The sequence below is a fragment of the Enhydra lutris genome, unplaced genomic scaffold, assembly GCF_002288905.1.
Source record: "Enhydra lutris kenyoni isolate GAN:26980312 unplaced genomic scaffold, ASM228890v2 scaffoldscaffold85, whole genome shotgun sequence".
Classification (NCBI taxonomy): domain Eukaryota; kingdom Metazoa; phylum Chordata; class Mammalia; order Carnivora; family Mustelidae; genus Enhydra; species Enhydra lutris.
The window spans coordinates 8544832-8560321 of record NW_019154169.1 but is presented as its reverse complement, the minus strand read 5'-3'; the positions used below and the strand labels follow the sequence as shown (position 1 = coordinate 8560321).

Genomic DNA, 15490 nt, shown 5'->3' with positions numbered 1-15490 from the left:
CACACTGCCATGGGGTCACAAGCAGTCACAAGCAGGTCACACACAGCTTCGCAATCACACAGTGTCACACACTTTTACACACTCAAACTTGTCACATCAGTCACACACGTGTCACACATCCTGTAACTGTCACACACTCATACGTCATGCAGTCACAAGAAGTCACAAATAGCATCACAAGAACGGTTAATACCCACAGTCACACACTCAAATAGGGTCACGGTCACACATCCCAACATGATACGTGGGGGGTCATACACTGTCACTGTCTAACAGTCACACACTCCCATAAAACACATCTCACACATGTCCCACGCCAAATCCCCCAGCTTCATGGATGCATACAGCATCACAGACAGACACAGTGTCATCCGCAGTAGCACCACAAGGTCACAAAAGAACATCATGAAGGCTTGCCACACGTGGTGTCACATGCGGTCTCATAATGTAACATAGTGCTACACACAGAGGTTGGCACATGGTGTCACCCACAAACTGGCTCTCCCTTGGGGTTACTCACAGTCCCAGAGTCACACGGGCACATATACACACAGTTACAGGGTCACACCCTCCCTCCCTCACTTTCTTCCCTTGCAGCTTCCAGAAAGCCTTTGGGCACAGTGGGAACCCCAGGTCAGCGTCAGGCCCTAGGAGAGGGGGCGTGAGCTAGGCTAGGCAGGTGGGCGGAGCCCGAGTTTCGCCCCGCCTCCGGCTGGAGCGCAGAGGCGGGGCACCAGGTCCACCCACGCTCCTCCCAGTTGGCCAGATACGGCCACGCCTCCCAGCCTAAGTGACAGGCGGAGAGAACGGTGCCGGGCCGCAGGCAGAGGCGTGCAGCCTACTACGTCCCGCCCGCCGCGTTCTTCCTGGCTAGAGGCGTGGCCTGTTTGGCCCAGAGGAAGCTGAGGCGTGGCCTTCTGTCCCTGCCCCGCCCCCTCTCTCCCGCCTGAGAAGGACTGAGAGGGCGGCCAGGCAGCCAGTAGATTCCCGGTTCCCGCGCGTCGTGCAACTCCGTGGCCTCGCACCCCCACGACTCCGCAGAATGGCCGTCAAGAAGATTGCCATCTTCGGCGCCACGGGCAGGACCGGGCTCACCACGCTGGCGCAGGCGGTGCAAGCAGGCATGAGCTGGGGTGGGCGGGGGATGTCAACGGGGTGCACGTGCAGCGCATTAGGAAGGGGCCTCCTGAGGCTGGTTGGGCCATCAGTGCTTTGGTTTGTGACCTAGGGGCAAAGCAGGTGGCGACGGGGACAGAAGTGGGGGATGCTGTGAGATCCAACTTTATGTGAGTCCAAGGACTAGGAATTGGCCCTGGGAGGCAAGGGGGGACTCCAGTGACAGGTTTAAATACAATGCTCTTAGGAAACGTTGTTATTGTAGTTTTGGTGGTTGTTAGCACACCCAGCGAAGGCTTCCTCAGCCAGGCAGCGGCTTGCCTCTCAGCGCCTACCAATCTTCCCCAGTGTTAAATCCTCATCGCCCTCAGAACCAGTATCACTTTACTTGACAGAGGAGAAAACTGAGGCGCAGAGAGTGGCTTGCCCAATATCAGACCGCTGGAAAGTGGTGGTGCTGGGATTTGAACCCAGCCTGTGCTCTTAACTGCCAACAAAAGTCCACGGGCTCCTGGCCGGGGCACCAAGGCTGGAAGGGGGGGGCCGGTTGCTGGGAGCACCTAATGAAAAAAGCGTAGCAGAGACATAGGTGAAGACTTGGGCTCTGGTCGTGGGAAAGTGGGTGAGAGCTAGAAATTCACAGTTGTCTCAAGGAAGGGGATAAGCACCCGGCAGCCTCCCTGCCTCCACCATCCAGACTTCACCAACCCCCAGTGGGGCCTGGGACTTCCAGATATAGGGCCCCACCCTTGCTGGTCTCAGTGACTCTGAAGATATTAGCTATCTGGGTGCCCCCAAAGGGGTGGAGGCTGCTAGGATCCCACTCTGATGTCTCATAGCCCAGCCCACCCTCTGCACACTCTGCCTGAGAGTTCCTTGTCAGGCCCACTGCTCACCCCTTCCCCAGAAAGACCTAGTGAGGATCTTGATTTGTGGGGAGGGTGGAAAGAAATTTGTGGATAAGCATTTCTGGGGGAGGAAGTAAGACGGAGAAGTTTAGAGGTGCTGAGTCACCATGAGGATCTGGATTCCCATGTGACTCCCTTACCCTTAATCCTGAATTCCATGAACTGCGTTTGTCCGCCCTGCTGGGCACAATTGGGACTGCACCCCCAGGCAATTGAGAGCTGAGGCCTGGGGGAGGCCCTGCCTTCTCACTGTGGCTCTGACAAGTCTCTTCAGAGCCACAGTGAACCCCTGAGCCTCACTGTCCCCATCAGAAGAGCTTGACTGAATTGGGACTTTATTTACCTCAGTGATTCTATGAGGCTTATTCTAGCCTGCCCGCATACCAATCCCAGCTCTAACACTTACCATCTACATAGTCAAATGCCTTATCATCTGGGTGCCTGGATAGCTGGAAAGTGGGAATAAAACTAGTAGCGCTTGCTCCTGGGCGCTTGCAATGATTAAATGAGATAATATATGCAAAATGCGCAGAACCATGTTCAGTATATAGTTGGTGCTCAGTAAGCCTTCTGTAGGCTAAGTGAACTCATAGTCGTGTGAACCCAGCTTAGTTGCCTAAAATTGCCTCAATTTCTCCATCTTCAAAATGGGCAGATAATACCTTTTAGGGTTGTTGCAATCTGGTGCTTTTCAAACTGTGGGTGACAGCGAGTTTTGAAATATACTTAGTTGGTCACAAAGGTGTCAGAGTGTATCGCATGTTGAATATTGGTGTTATGAACCTTCTTTCAGTTACCTATGCATGGATTTGTATATACTGGGTTAGGCTTTGATATTCATTTTGTACTGAGGATTGAGATCAAAGAAGCCTAAAGGGGGCATGATCTCTGTAACGTACTCTCAGATTGTTAGGAAAAAAAATGTGTGTTTATGTATAAATGTATTTATATATATACGTATACAATTATATATGTTATGTATTATATACACACACACAGAAAGATAAAGCAAAAGCAAGCATGAGGATTGAGGTCTTGCAACTTTCCGAGGTGTCTAAATTTATTTCAAAATAAAAAATTAAGAGAAAAATATCAAGTAAGGGATTTGTAAAAAAAAAAAAAAAAAAGAAGAAGAAGAAGAAAATGAAGAAGAAGGAAGAAGTTTGGAAGTACCATCCAAACGCTCTGTTTTCTAAAGGGTAAAAATCTGTAAATTCTAAAACACTGCTGTTTGGTATGGTGGCCACTGATCACATGTGGCTATTGAAATTTTCATTTAAATGTGGGTTGTGTTAAAAAAAAATTTTTGGAAAAAAAAGATACCATTCGTCCATAGAAAGAGCTTAGCACAGCACTTGGCCGGTAAGAGGTTCTCCATAAATGTCACTAATCAGCAAAAATAGAACACTAATGGGCACCCTTGTACTGAGCCTGTGTCCAAGTTCTCACTCTCCAGGAGGACATTTTTCTCCCCCAGAATACCCGGAATTTACTAGGGTCCGTTTTAACCATTGGTAGTTAACCAATGCCTTCATTGGCTCCCCGATGTATATGAGTACAGCACAGGTTTTGTGTCATTCCCTTAAGAAGGGTGGTCACATGGGATGGGGATACTGGGATTTATCGTTTTCACGCTAGAGGGGAGACTGGGGTCCAATCAGGGAAGGTGTTTCCTGTGATTCCTCAGCTAGTAGGTGGCAGAGTTGGAACCTAGGTCCATAGGGCAGTAAAGCCTGCACTTTTGTGTTTACCAAACCCCAGGGAGATGGTGGCAAATATGACGATGTCCCCAGAACTGCAGGGCCATTGATTTACTCCAGGGCAGTGTAAGTGACAGAGGACCATGGCAGAGGACACCCAAGTAGCCGGTGGCCCCGGGGAAAGGAAAAGGGTGCTCAAGGCAGAGGGGGCAGCACGTGCAAAGGCCAGGAGGCAGGAAACAACATGATGGATTTGGGGAACTGGAAGAGGTGCAGTGGGTGAAGAGGGCAGTGGGTCCAGCACAGGCTGGAGAGGAGAGGCCAGACCCCGAGGGACTGGAAGGCTGTCATGAGGAGCATAGACTTTATCTCAGGGCACTGTGGGGAAGGGCATCATGGGAGGGATACGAGCAGGAGGGGACTTCAGTGTAACTGTGGAAAGCTCTGCCTGGCTGCCATGTGGAATATGGATGAGAGGGGGTGAGACAGGGGCCAGGAACCCAGGGAGGCCTAGACCAGGACAGGAAATAACATTCTTTTTTTTTTTTTTTTTTTTAAGGGTTTTTTTTTTTGACAGAGAGAAAGAGCGCACAAGCAGGGCAAGCAGCAGAGAGAGAGGGAGAATCAGGCTCCCTGCTGATCAGGAACTCTGACACAGGACTAGATCCCAGGACACTGAGATCATGACCCGAGCTGAAGGCGGACTCTTAACTGACTGAGCCACCCAGGCCCCCAGGAAATAACATCTGAGATGATTAAAAATTGCGGGAACAGCTAGCACCCACAGATCACTCATTCCTGTGCCAGGCACTCCCCTAAACTTTTCATTTGTCTTAGCTTCATACTTTTTTTTTTTTGAACATTTTATTTATTTGAGGGGCGCCTAGATGGCTCATTGGGTCAAAGCCTCTGCCTTCAGCTCAGGTCATGATCCCAGGGTCCTGGAATCGAGCCCCGCATCGGGCTCTCCGCTCAGCGGGGAGCCTGCTTCCCCCACCCCTCTGCCTGCCTCTCTGCCTACTTGTGATCTCTGTCTGTCAAATAAATAACTAAAATATTTTTTAAAAAAGACTTTATTTATTTGAGAGAGAAGAGAATGAGAGAGAGAGAGGGAAAGAGAGAGAGAGAGAGCATGAGATGGGGGAGGGTCAGAGGGAGAAGCAGACTCCCTACCCAGCAGGGAGCCCAGTGCGGGACTCGATCCCGGGACTCCAGGACCATGACCTGAGCTGAAGACGGCAGCTGCTTAACCAACTGAGCCACCCAGGTGCCCAAGTTTCATACTTTTATAACAGCTTTGTTTTGTTCAGATTTCCTTCACATCCCATATAATTCACCCACTTGAAGTATACAACTTAGTGCTTTCTGGCCTAATCACAGAGTTGTGCAGACATCATCCCAATTAATTTAGAACATTTTCATCACCCCCAAAAGAAATACCTAGGAGTCACCACCACCCCCCATTTTTCTTCTTAACCTCTCCCCCAGCTGTGGGCAACTACTCATCTACTTTCTGTTTGTATGGATTTGCCTGTTCTGGACGTTCCAAATAAATGGAATCCTACACAGGGATTCCTGGGTGGCTCAGTTGGTTAAGCGGCTGCCTTCGGCTTGGGTCATGATCCCAGCATCCTGGGATCGAGTCCCACATCAGGCTCCTTGCTCAGCAGGGAGCTTGCTTCTCCCTCTGCCTGCCGCTCTCCCTGCCTGTGCTCTCTCTCTCTCTGACAAATAAATAAAAATAAAATCTTTAAATGGAATCCTACACTATCTGGTTCTTTGTGCCTGGCTTTTTTCACTTAGCAAAAAATATTTTTTCAAGGTGTATCTATGTTGTAGCATGTGTCAGTATGTCCTTTCTTTCCATCATTGGATACTGTTGTGTACATTGTATGGATAGACCACATTTTATTTATCCATGTGGTTGAGGGACATTTCCACTTTGGGCTATTGTGAATAATGCCTCTGTGGACTTTGACCTACTAATTTTTTTTTAAATATATATATACATATTTTTTTTAAAGATTGTATTTATTTATTTGACAGATAGAGAGATCACAAGTAGGCAGAGAGGCAGGCAGAGAGAGAGGGGGAAGCAGGCTCCCTGCCGAGCAGAGAACCCGACGCGGGGCTCGATCCCAGGACCCTGAGATCATGACCCGAGCCGAAGGCAGAGGGTTAACCCACTGAGCCACCGAGGCGCCCCTGACCTACTAATTTTTATGTGAATGTATGTCTTCAGTTCCCTTGGGCATATACCTAGGAGTGGAAAGGCTGAGTCATCTGGTAACTCCATGTATTTTTGTTGTTGTTTTTGTTTTTGAAGATTTTATTTTTTTATTTGACACAGAGAGAGAGAGATATCACAAGTAAGCAGAAAGGCAGGTGGCAGGAAGGGGGGGGAGGAGGGCGGCGGGAAGCAGGCTCCCTGCTGAGCAGAGAGCCCAATGTGGGGCTCCATCCCAGGACCCTGAGATCATGACCTGAGCAGAAGGCAGAGGCTTTAACCCACTGAGCCACCCAGGAACCCCAGATAACTCCATTTTTATTCTTTAGAGGAACTACCAGACTTTTTCAAAGCAGCTGCATCATCACCACACCCAAAAGTAGTGTATGAGGGTTTCAATTTCTCATGTGTGCACCAATATTTAATGTCTGTCTTTTTTTATTACCCATTCTAGTGGGTGTGGAGTTGTATCTCAGTGGTTTTGATTTGCATTTCCTTGATGACCAGTGATGTTGAGTGTCTTTCCACATATTTATTGGCCATTTGTGTATCTTCCTTGGAGAAGTCTCTATTCGGATATTTTGCCCAATTTTTAACTGGGTTGTTTATCTTTTTATTTCTGAGGTGTAGAAGTTCTTTATATATCTTAAATACAAGTTCCTTATCAGATGTATGACTTGCAAAAGTTTCCTCCCATTCTATGGATTATCTTTTCGTTTTCTTGACGGTGTCCTTGAAGCACACAAGTTTTTAATTTTGATGATGTCAGTGTGTCTGTGTTTTCTTCTGTGGCTTGTGTTTTTCATGTCATAGCTAGGAAACTATTGCCTGATCCAAAGTCACAAAGATTTACAGCTGTGTTTTTTTTTTTTTTCTAAGATTTTTTTTTTTATGGTTTTAGCTCTTACATTTAGGTCTGTGGTCATTTTGAGTTAATTTTCATATATGGTGTGAGGTAGGGATCTGACTTCATTCTTTTTATAGATGAATATCCAGTTGCCCCAGCATCATTTGTTGAAAAGATTGGGGCGTCTGGGTGGTTCAGTGGGTTAAAGCCTCTGCCTTCGGCTCAGGTCATGATCCCAGGGTCCTGGGATCAAGCCCTGCATCAGGCTCTCTGCTCAGCAGGGAGCCTGCTTCCCCCTCTCTCTCTCCCTGCCTCTCTGCCTACTTGTGACCTCTCTCTCTCTGTGTCAAGTAAATAAATAAAATATTTAAAAAAAGAAAAGACAAGACAAGACTATTCTTTCCCCCATTGAATTGTCCCGGCACACTTGCCAAAAATCACCTGACCACGTTAAGCCTTTCGGTACATTATTGAAATCTACATTAACCCTGTAAGGTAGAGACTATTATTAGTGTGCCTTTATAAATGAAGGCCCTAAGGCCAAGAGAGGCTAAGTGACTTGCCCCTTGTCATACAGCTAGCTAGTGGTGGGGCCGCAGTTCAAACCCAGTGTTACTTTGAGCATTAAATGAATTAATGTATGTGAAAAGTTGTATAAATATTATCCTTATTATCAACATCTTTGCTCCAGAGTGTTCAAATCTCCCATCATTTTTATTTATTTATTTATTTATTTATTTATTTTAAACATGTTGGGTTTTTTCCTTTTTTTATTATTTTTTAAGACTTTATTTATTTATTTGACAGAGAGAGAGAAAGCACAAGTAGGCAGAGCGGCAGTAGAGGGTGAGGGAGAAGCAGGCTCCTCACTGAGCGGAGAGCCCCATGGAGGACTCGATCCCAGGACTTTGGGATCATGACCAGAGCTGAAGGCAGATGCTTAACCAACTGAGCCACCCAGGGACCCCTTTGTTGCATTTCTGTTTCAAACATGCACAAGACATCCTCTTCCCAGCATCCAGTAATGTTTAGCACATGGTGGACCTCTCAGTCGTAGTAATAATACCTGTTTTCTTGCATGCCACTTCTCTATAAACTCTCACTAGGGTTACAGGCAGGTCTGCGAGGAGGTCAAAGGCCTTCGTCAAATAGGTTACAGGGTTGGGCAGCGAGGTCTGCGGTGAGGTGTGAGCATCGGCACTGGGGCTTGGGGTCCCTGTCCTTGTCCCAGCTGTCCGGCATGGTGGCAGCAGCGTGGGGGGGCTCTGCTATCCCACATGTGATCCTTTCCCGTCATTTGTTTTTGAGAAATACATGAGGACAGAAGTGGAACAATGTTGTTTTTCCTTTTCTCGTTTTCCAAATAATTGAGTACTTCACGTGTTTCAGTTCTTTGTGGTCCATATTCGTTTGGATAAATCATATTGTCCCTGATTTTTCCAGTGAGCTGTCTCAGTCAGCTCAGGCGCCTGTAACAAAATACCATTGACTGGTGACTTCAATGATAAACATTTATTTCTCATAGTTCTGGAGACTGAGAAGTCCAAGATAAGGTATCAGTAGATCTGGCTTCTGGTGAGGACCCTTTTCCAGGATTCCAGACAGCTGACTTCTTGCTGTGCCTCACCTGGTGAACAGAGAGTGCTGGTCTCTCTTCCTTTTTTTTTTTTTTTTTTTCTTTCCTTTTTTTTCTTTCTTTCTTTTTTTTTTTTTTTTTTTTCTTTAAGATTTTATTTTGGGGCACCTGGGTGGCTCACTCGGCTAAGCGTCTGCCTTCGGCTCAGGTCATGATATCAGGTCCTGGGATCGAGTCCCACATGGGGCTCCTTGCTCAGTGGGGAGCCTGCTTCTCCCTCTGCCTGCTGTTCCTCCTGCTTGTGCACTCTCTGACTCTTGTCAAATAAATAAAATCTTTAAAAAATATATAAAATGGATGTGTATGTGTGGGGACATAGAGTTACTCAAAATTCTTTGGGAGGGGACATACCAAGATGGTATGTCCATTTTAATGACCACTTAGACTGAGCCCAGACCTTCAGAAGTAAGCCTGGAGGACTAATCGCATCACTGGGCAACCTTTGGGCAACTCATGTTTTCCTCTATACCTCAGTTTCCTCCAGGACCAAGGATAGGGGGCATAGACCACTGGGATGCTAGGCTTTAACCCTGTAGTTGCTGGAGAGTGGAGCAGTCTGGGAGTGCTGGGGGAGGCCCTTGGAGGCAGGTTGTTTACAAACTGGCATGAAGGTATTGCCACCTCACAGGGGGCCTGGGGGGTGATTTGGGGGTTTGTGGCACCCTCTAGGACCCAGCTCCTGGAGCCTGGGGGTGCCAGTCCACAAGCCTACTGACGTGCCTTTCTGTCCTTCTTTGCCCACAGGTTATGAGGTGACAGTGCTGGTGCGGGATGCCTCCAGGCTGCCCCCAGAGGGGCCCCAGCCGGCTCACGTGGTAGTGGGTGATGTTCTCCATGCGACCGATGTAGACAAGACTGTTGCTGGGCAGGATGCCGTCATCGTGCTGCTGGGCACCCGCAATGACCTCAGTACTGGGCCCCCCCTCTGCCCACGGCCCACCCCTGGGCCTCGGCCCCCAGCACCACCCCCGCCCCCGGCCCCACCCCTGCCACCCCCGCCACCACCGCCGCCTGCTAGTGACAGCCACTCTCTGTCCCCTCTAAGGTCCTACCACAGTTATGTCCGAGGGCGCCCGGAACATTGTGGCGGCCATGAAGGCCCATGGCGTGGACAAGGTCGTGGCGTGCACCTCGGGTGGGTGGTGGGGTCATAGGGATGGGACTGAAGGGTTGGGTAGGGGTAGGTCCTGGACAGGCAGCCAAGGGGCTTCTGCAAGGTGGCATTGGAGCCATCCCAAGTTACTCTGCATTTGTTGAGCACTAACTGTGTGCATGAACCTTGCTGGGTGATGCTGGGGACACAGTGGTGACCAATACATCCCTGGGCTCTGTACTCCTGGGTCTCGTAGGTGGGAAGGAAGTGGTGAACAGCCCCATTGCTGCACAGTGGTAGGCCCCAGAAGTTGGGGCCAAGATGGAGCAACACAGGCAGAGGGAAAAGGGCCAGAACAGGAGAAACCCTGAGGTGGCCCCTGACCCAGCCCGGGAGGAGGGCAGGGAGAGCCTCCTGCAGGAAAGGACAGAGCCTGGCTTACGCAGACCAGGTCTGTCCTCTCACAGAGTTCCCCCATTTATGAGGAGAGGGACATTAAACAAATGCTTGCCTCAAATCGTCCAAAGGACAGGGTTCATAACAGGGACAGCTAAAGCGAACAGCATTTACTGAGCACTGACCATGTGCTAGGCACCATCTGAGGCCTTAGGGACGAATGCCACTTAATCCTCACCAAATTCTGAGTATCTACACTCACAGAGGCACATGCTAGGTGCTCAGTTAACAGAAGCAGTTCTTATGCCCTGTTGCATGGAAGGCAGAGGAAGCCCAGGGAGGCCCACCAGCTGTGCTGAGTTCATACAGATCATGGCTGGCTGTGTCTCCATGGTCTCCATGCCTTGCCCCTGTGTTTCATCCTCCCAGGAAGGGAAGCGACCTGGGGTGGGGGGCAGAGGGATCAGTAGGTGCAAAGCTCTGAGGTGGGAGCATGGCGGGGGCAGAGTATGTGAAAGGGAGTGTTGGGTGGGCAGACCAGGGAGGAGGCAGATAGGTAACTGGACAGGAGCAGGTGGGGAGAGATGTGATCAGCCCTTGGGTGGCCGTCAGGAAGCCAGGAGGCTGGGCCAAATGCAAGGCCGTGGAGAGCCCCTGTAGGGTTTTGTTCTGGCCTAAGGCTGGCAGGCTGTGTGGCCTGGGCAGTCTGTGTTCAAGCTTTGGCTCACCATGCCCTGTGTTCCCTCCACCCCAGCCTTCCTTCTGTGGGACCCAACCAAGGTGCCCCCACGACTGCAGGACGTGACCGATGACCATATCCGGATGCACAAGGTGCTGCAGGAATCGGGCCTGAAGTACGTGGCTGTGATGCCACCACACATAGGTGAGTGGGTCTGGGACCTGGTGGCAGGGTCACCACCAGCTCGCCCCCTCCTGTCTGCAGGGGAGGTCCGCCAGGGCTTCCCCAGCCGGTCTAAAATTGCAGGCCTTCCCCTTTCACTTTCTCTTCTCTGTCTTGCTTGCTTTTGTCTCCTTTCTGACACCTTTTTGCCTCGCTCTGTTGAACCAACCACCCCAAGTTCAGAAATGTAAAACAACGCTTATTTATTATTATTATTATTATTTGAAGTGAGTTACTGGGGCTAACCCATCTTCAAGGGAAGGGGACTTCCCTTTCACCACACAGAGCATATCATTCCTTTCTTTTCTTTCTTTTTTTTTTTTTTTTAAGATTTTATTTATTTATTTATTTGACAGAGAGAGCTCGCGCACAAGTAGGCAGAGCGGCAGGCAGAGAGAGAGGAGCAGACTCCCCGCTGAGCAGGGATGCGGGGCTCCATCCCAGGACCCCGGGATCATGACCTGAGCCGAAGTCAGACGCTTAACCTACTGAGCCACCCAGGCGCCCCATATCATTACTTACCTTATTTAGTGTGTGCCTCTATCACTAGGATGTTAACTCTTTGAAGGCAGGGATTTTGTCTAATTTCAATCACAGCTATATTCCCACTGCCCAGAACAGGGCTCAGCATATAGTAGACACTCAGTAAATATTTGTCTGATGAATTAATCCAGAGGAACCACACTTCCCAGTGGCATTGTGGAGAGGATCAAAAACTATACCTACTATACCTACCTACAACCTCTTTTCCTCTCCCAGGTCTGGAATCCTCCTTGAGAGACACACAGAGTCAGACTCAGGGAGACATTCATTCAATTACTCATTCATTTCACAAATGTCTCTTGCATACAGAGTGTGTGCCCTTGTGACACAGTCACAACATGAGCAGGGGGCAACAGAGAGAGGGAGAAGCAGACTCCCTGCTGAGCAGGGCACTTGACACAGGGCTCGATCCCAGGACCTCTAGATCATGACCTGAGCTGAAGGCAGGTACTTAACCTGCTTAGCCACCCAGGCACCCCTGCTATGAGCAGTTCTACTTTGCCCTCTGCCTCCTGGGACCCCTGACAGGAGGAGGCCTGCACACATTCTAGAGGGTCAAATAAAGTTCAGTGTTTAGGTTCAGTTCAGGGCCCTCCTGGGACCAGAATCCTAAGCTTTGACTCAGTGGCAGTGGTGAGGCTGCAGGGTGAAGCTGAGTCAAAATCCCAGCCCTGGCACCAGGTGGACCTCGGGCCCATGGCCTCTGGCCTTGGTTTTGTCGTCTCTGAACAGAGTACATATTACAGAGTGTCTGTGCATATCTTGATCTCCCGGGTTTGAAGTGAAACCCAAAGACATCATGCCTCAAAAGTATTGAACACATAGTACCATTCTAAAAAAAAAAAGGGAGGGGGGTAAATATATCTATTTAAATATATGTATGTTAAAAATGGGGGTATAGGGGCACCTGGGTGGCTCAGTGGGTTAAGCCTCTGCCTTCGGCTCTGGTCATGATCTCAGGGTCCTGGGATCGAGCCCCGCATCAGGCTCTCTGCTCAGCAGTGAGCCTGCTTCCCCCTCTCTCTGCCTGCCTCTCTGCCTATTTGTGATCTCTCTCTCTCTCTGTGTCAAATAAATAAATAAAATCTTTAAAAAAAAATGGGGGTATATATGTATAAATATATACATATTTTAAACTTTTTTTCTGAAAAAAAAAAAAAAAAAACCAAGAAATTTTTTTTTTTTTTTTAAGAAATTTTTAAAAATTAGGGGCACCTAGGTGGCTCAGTGGGTTAAGCCTCTGCCTTCGGCTCAGGTCATGATCTCAGGGTCCTGGGATCGAGTCCCACATCGGCCTCTCTGCTCTGCAGGAAGCCTGCTTCCCTCTCTCTCTCTCTCTACCTGCCTCTCTGTCTACTTGTGATCTCTCTCTGTCAAATAAATAAAATCTTTAAAAAAAAAAATTTTTTTTTTTAAAAAGAAATTTTTAAAAATTAAAAAAAAAATTTTTTTCTGGCTGAACCATTTGAGAGTACGGTCCAGACCTTGTCACACTCCACTCCTAGGACATCAGTAGGCATCTCCCAAGAAGAAAAGTCTTCGGGAATGACCCTCTCTACCTATAGTGCACCAAGGGAATGGATCTTAACTCTTACCACGTCATTTAGTGTCCATGCCATAGTCGATAATCAGATTTTTCGGGGCGCCTGGCTGGCTCAATGGGTTAAGCCTCGCCTTCAGCTCAGGTCATGACCTCAGGGTCCTGGGATCGAGCCCCACATTGGGTTCTCTGCTCATCAGGGAGCCTGCTTCCCCCTCTCTCTCTGCCTGCCTCTCTGCCTACTGGTGATCTCTCTCTCTCTGTGTCAAATAAATAAATAAAATCTTTTAAAAAAAGTGTTCAGATTTCTCCAACCGTCAAGAAATATTGGAATGCCTGCATGGCTCAGTTGGAAGAGCTGCAATTCTTGATCTTGGGGTTGTGGGTTTAAGCCCCACATTGGGGCAGAGATTACTTATCTTGGGTGCAGAGATTACTTAAAAGTAAAATCCTTAAAAAATGTAAAAATATATATATACTTCAGTGTTCCCTCCCTACAAAATCAGGATCCAACCAAGGATCGTGGGTTGTGTGCTGTGTCACCTTGAATCTGGAACAATCCTCCATCTCTTTTTTGAAATATGTCTCATAAAATTAACCAAGCCGGGTATCTTTCTAAATATCCCATGTTCTGGATTTCTCTGCTTGTTTTCTCTCAGGCTCAGATTAAACACTGTTGGCAGGAATGCCGCTTGAGAGAGGGTGTATGTTTTTTCGTGCACATGGTTCCAGGTTGCCCCTGCACGGGTAGGCTGAGTTCAGTCCCTCAGTTAAGTTGGTCACTGTCAGAGTTTTTTAACTATCATAGTGGAGCCAACAGATGCCCTCCTAACGGCCAGGTTATGCCTCCAGATGTAAGGACCCAGAGCAAATCTAGCCTTTGCCACTGGGAAGTCACCCTTTGCAAGCCTGGGGTTGACTTTCTCTCCTGCGGATTCAGTTTGCTCATGGGTAGCATTGAGTTATTAACCGTTCCTAGCCTAGTCCCTGCTTTTTTTCTCTCCTTGTAACATATTATCTATTTTACTCTCTTATTTGTTGCCTTTTCCCAGGGAACCTCTGCATGCAAAGGGCAGGGGTTCTTGTATGTTTCGTCCCTTGCTGGTTGCTCAGCACCCAACTCCTAATAGGCCATCAATAAGGATTTGTCGAATGAATGAAGTAAGGGGTATAGACTGGCGTCCTCCATGTTTGTAAGAGTTTCATACATCATTGACTTTTACACCTTCTGGGCTGGGGATGCTGTAAGCACTCAGGAGTGATCATGTGCTGTGGAGAGGGGAAAAGACATGGGCTTCACCCATCCCGTGTCCTTACCTTGCAGGAGACCAGCCGCTGACAGGGGCCTACACGGTGACCCTGGACGGACGAGGGCCCTCCAGGGTCATCTCCAAACACGACTTGGGCCACTTCATGCTGAGCTGCCTCACCACCGATAAGTACGACGGGCACAACACCTACCCCTCCCACCAGTATGACTAGGGCTGTGACCCTGTCCAGGAGGACAGCATTCTGGGAAATGGAGAACAGAGGAAAGGAGTAAATAAACCTTGAGCCAAGAGCTTCAAATTATTCTACAAGAACCAACTCTTGTGACTCTTCCTCTGTCTGGCTTTGTGTGGGTGATTCGGGGTCTCTATCTGCCTCGGGGAAGGTTTTCATTCATGTATTTGTCTGACCCCGTGCTAGAGACCAGGTGAGGAGTGTGAAGACCCAGGGGTGACCTGAGCTTCACAGATCTCACAGTCCAGGGAGGAAGACATCCTGGCCTGCGAAGTGACAACCCAGAGAGGCCACAGCTCTGAAGAAGGAAGCCCAGATGGCTGAGAGAACTATCTGACCAAGCTTGGGGACCAAAGAAGTTAATAATACTCCTCCGCTTAGAGGGGAGAAGTGGTCGGCCCCAAGAGGCTGTTACATGGAAGCTAAACCAGGCAGAATCATTATAAAAAGGTTGAGCTTTATTCTGAGGTTCTGTGTAAGGAGTGGAGCAGGAGAGAGGTGGGGAGTGGGCACAGTCAGATTTGTGTTTTATAAAGCTGCCCTTGGCTGCTGGGTCAAGGGATACCAAGACAGAGGCCTTGAGCCAGACAAGAGAGTGGGCGTGAGCGGAGTGGACAGTCCACGATGGGGGTGGGGGGGTAGAGATGGAGGAAGAAGCAAAGAGCTAGAACCTGGAGACAGGGTTACAGTGGGGCCACTCTAACATGAAGGGGAGTGCAGGGGGGGGCTGGAAAAGGGGCAGGTTTAGGAGGGGGAAGAATGACCCCTTCCTAATCATGTCCCTCTTTGATATCTACTGTCCCCTGCCCTTGTTCCCCAGAGGCACCTTTCCCACCTCTGAGTGAGCCACTCCTCCCTCCCTATCTCCAGCCTCCCCCAACCCTACCTCCCCACCCAACACCTTTTCCTTTCTCCTCCAAAAAAAAAAAAAAAAATCCATTCCATTCCTATATTGTTTCTGCAAGCAGCAGGATGACTGGTTGACAAATTCCAACCAATGAGAACTGGTCTGAAGAACTGATCGACAAATTCCAACCGATGAGAACTGGACTCTCTTCAGAGCCTTAAACCTCCCCCCTC

The 15490-nt window shown here is 48.9% G+C and overlaps 1 protein-coding gene across 1 annotated transcript; it reads left to right on the top strand.

The window, feature by feature from the left end:
- The first annotated feature begins 949 nt into the window (after window positions 1–949).
- On the top strand, window positions 950–14476 carry LOC111161593 (biliverdin reductase B). The gene is made up of 5 exons (XM_022525348.1): window positions 950–1121; window positions 9179–9343; window positions 9480–9569; window positions 10678–10806; window positions 14232–14476. Exons 1-5 carry the CDS (start codon window positions 1043–1045, stop codon window positions 14387–14389), a joined length of 621 nt encoding a protein of 206 aa, XP_022381056.1. The 5' UTR covers window positions 950–1042; the 3' UTR covers window positions 14390–14476.
- The last annotated feature ends 1014 nt before the right edge of the window (window positions 14477–15490 follow it).